The sequence below is a fragment of the Emiliania huxleyi genome (genome assembly GCF_000372725.1).
Source record: "Emiliania huxleyi CCMP1516 unplaced genomic scaffold EMIHUscaffold_51, whole genome shotgun sequence".
NCBI lineage: Eukaryota > Haptophyta > Isochrysidales > Noelaerhabdaceae > Emiliania > Emiliania huxleyi.
In genome coordinates this window covers 580,884-583,685 of record NW_005198167.1, presented here as the reverse complement: position 1 = coordinate 583,685, position 2,802 = coordinate 580,884, and the positions used below count along the sequence as shown (strand labels likewise).

Genomic DNA, 2,802 nt, shown 5'->3' with positions numbered 1-2,802 from the left:
TTTTCCTCCCCCCCCCCCCCCCCTCTCTCTCTCTCTCTCTCTCCCTCTCCCTCTCCCTCTCCCTCTTACTTCCAACCGCCAGCACACCGCCAGCCGGGCCAGCCTCCTCCTCCGCGGCCAGGGGCCTGCGCAGCCGCCCACGCCGTCTGCTGCGCAAGCACAGCCGAGTGGCGTGCGGGGTGTGCACGTCTAGATCTCGCACAGCCACGCGGCGGTAGACAATCAGCACGGCCACGTTCGCCAGGGCAAATGGCGAGAGGCAGGGTGTACTCGCTGATGATGCTAGCGACGAGGAGCCGAAGGTACCACGTTGTGAAAAGCTGCGGCCGAGAAGTGGGAGGCCGTCAGTGGTGGTGTGAGTGAGACGTGCTCCTTGCGCCGGCTCAACGCGCCTCTCTTCGTTAGCGTCAACGTCGACGCGGGAGCCTGGCTGGATGTCGGTGCAGTGCGCATGTCAGGTATGTGTTGTCAGCGCGCGGGTATGGCGTGGGTGCCGTGAGGGTGGGCATGCGCGTGCGACATCAATCACCAGCAGCGTAGCTGCGGGGGAGCGGGCAGGATGCACCATGCGCCACGAGCCACGAGGCAGCTGCGCTTTGACGCTACAGAATGGGAGAGTCCGACAATTGCCCAAATTGCCGTTTACTATTCCGGTTGCGGAATATGCGGAAAGTGCGGAAAACAATGTGCGTGGGGAGGGCGTTACAATCCTGCTTCTTTCTTTCTTGGGCTTTAAAATACCCCGTCAGCAGAGTCCTCCTACGTATCTGAAAGTAGCACATAACACTGAATGAATGAAAATGTCCATCTGTGGCGAGGGTATCGACTACCTTCCTTGCCCTCTACCTCTGGGATGGGAAGGAGTGAGCCTACCAGGTAGCCTTGAAACAACGGTTTCCGCACCGCCTCACGCATCTGCTGATGCGGCCCAAGCTTGCCGCGTTAGCACTGCATCCGGCGCGGGCACCCAACGCGCTTCATTGCTGCCCGGTACGACTGTACTGATCTGGCTTGCGCACCAGTGCTGGCAGGCTCACACCATAGTGCTCCCTTGCCTGCTGGTGTAGGCAACAATACCCTTGCTGGCAAGCTTCACCTCGCGAGCTGCCTCGATGGGGTGCCGAGGCATAGAGATTAGAGTCTCGCCTACGCTGCGGCACAGACACCTGATGAGGACAGCATGATACCACATGAATCTGCCCAGTTGCAGCAAATTCTACTGAACAGTTGAGGGCTGGCGAGAGAGAGACCGTTAAGGAGCGCGAAACGCGCGAGGAAGCCGCGGGCTGCGGGCTCATATACAAGAAGAAAAAGTTGAAAACGAGACTCCTTGTTATCCATAAAAGAGCCACATACATGATATGTCAACCGGCGCACATGCGACGAGAGCGGGCGCCGTTTTTCATTGCCTATTCTAACGAGACAGAGCAGCGGCACGGGCGTTGCCGATCGAACACGGATTGCTGAGGGCCATGCACAATTCGTGCGGTTATGGGCTGCCACCGCAAAACATGCAAACGACAGGCCACGCCACGTGCGCCACCATATCCAGCTGCGCAGCGGCAACGACTGCCGAGGCGCAGGCCGAGCCGCAGCCTACCCGATGCCCCGCCGACATGCGGCATTGGCCAAAATGCTGGGCATCTCAGGTTAAGGAAGGCAACTTGAAATAGCAAGGAGCATCCTAGAATGCAAAGGGGTAACTCCAGATGCTAGCGCATTCACGAATGCAGTTCGCATTCCAGGATGGTCGACGCATCCTGGAATGCGTGGACCATCTTTGGAATGCGGTGTGCATCTTGAAATGCGAAAAGTCAACTCGGCATTCTGAATTGAAAAATGCAATCTAAATTGATTTTTTGCAACTCAAAATGCCCTCAGCATCTCAAATTGCGGGTTCCCCGCCCCTGACGTACGCGGAGCGCCGGTCTAGAAAACACTCTAATTTTTAACACATGTACCGCGCGCGTGCCGCGTGCGTTAACGATACTCGTCAGCACAAGAGGAGAGTGGTGAAAAGCCGCCAACGAGAGACGTCGCCCCGAAACGCCTACTAGCTACTTTATCATTCCCGGCGCGCGGCCCTGGAGCCACACGGCCAGCCTGGGAGCACATGACCCCCGTCGCCCTCGACGCTCGGCTCTCCCGAAGCGCCGCCCCCCTCTCGAACTCACGCGCTGCCGTAGAGGGTGAGCTTGCCGTCCGGGCCCGCGGCGACGAGCAGCGAGGCGGCGGCGCCGAACGAGACGCCGCTCGCCGCCGCCTTGTGCTGCGCGAGCGACGCCCACGACTTTGTCTCGTAGAGGGAGGTGGTGCCCGCGGCGGCGGCGAGGAACTGGCCGCTGAAGTCGAAGGCGGCGGAGCGGACGGGCGCGCCCACGTCGATCGTGTGGATGTTTTTCAGCTTGCGCAGGTCCCACAACTTCAGCGCGCCTGCCGGGGGGCGGGAGGCGGGCCGCGGCATCACGAGACGGGTACGGTGGGGGGGGGAAGCCGCCGCGAGGACGCGCGCGGTGCGCGCGCCCTCGGCGCCGCCGGTGGCGAGGTAGAAGCCGTTCTCGGAGAAGGATAGGCACGAGACGGGCTGCTCGACCGTCTAAGCTGGCCACGTTTGGCCCGCGACTTGATATCCCCCACCCTGTTGACGGGGGCCACTAGAGTCGGCCGGTCTCAGATCTGGGCCAAGCAAGGGTTGGTCTCGGTCCAAAGTAAGGTCTGTGTGGCGCGGTTGTGCTTTGTGTTTTCTTTGTAATATTCTTGTTCTTCGTTTCTCTCTCTCTTATTAATTCTCAATCTATCTTT

General features: G+C 60.1%; 1 protein-coding gene across 1 annotated transcript in view; it reads right to left on the bottom strand.

The window, feature by feature from the left end:
* Positions 1–2,170: 2,170 nt before the first annotated feature.
* EMIHUDRAFT_212164 (hypothetical protein) overlaps positions 2,171–2,802 on the bottom strand; it is a gene marked incomplete at both ends in the record, with an annotated part of 1,670 nt that continues 1,038 nt past the window's right edge. Inside the window, 2 exons of the mRNA XM_005766512.1 lie at positions 2,171–2,404; positions 2,507–2,584. Of these exons, the coding sequence (XP_005766569.1) occupies positions 2,171–2,404; positions 2,507–2,584 (312 nt within the window). The remainder of the gene's footprint in view (positions 2,405–2,506; positions 2,585–2,802) is intronic.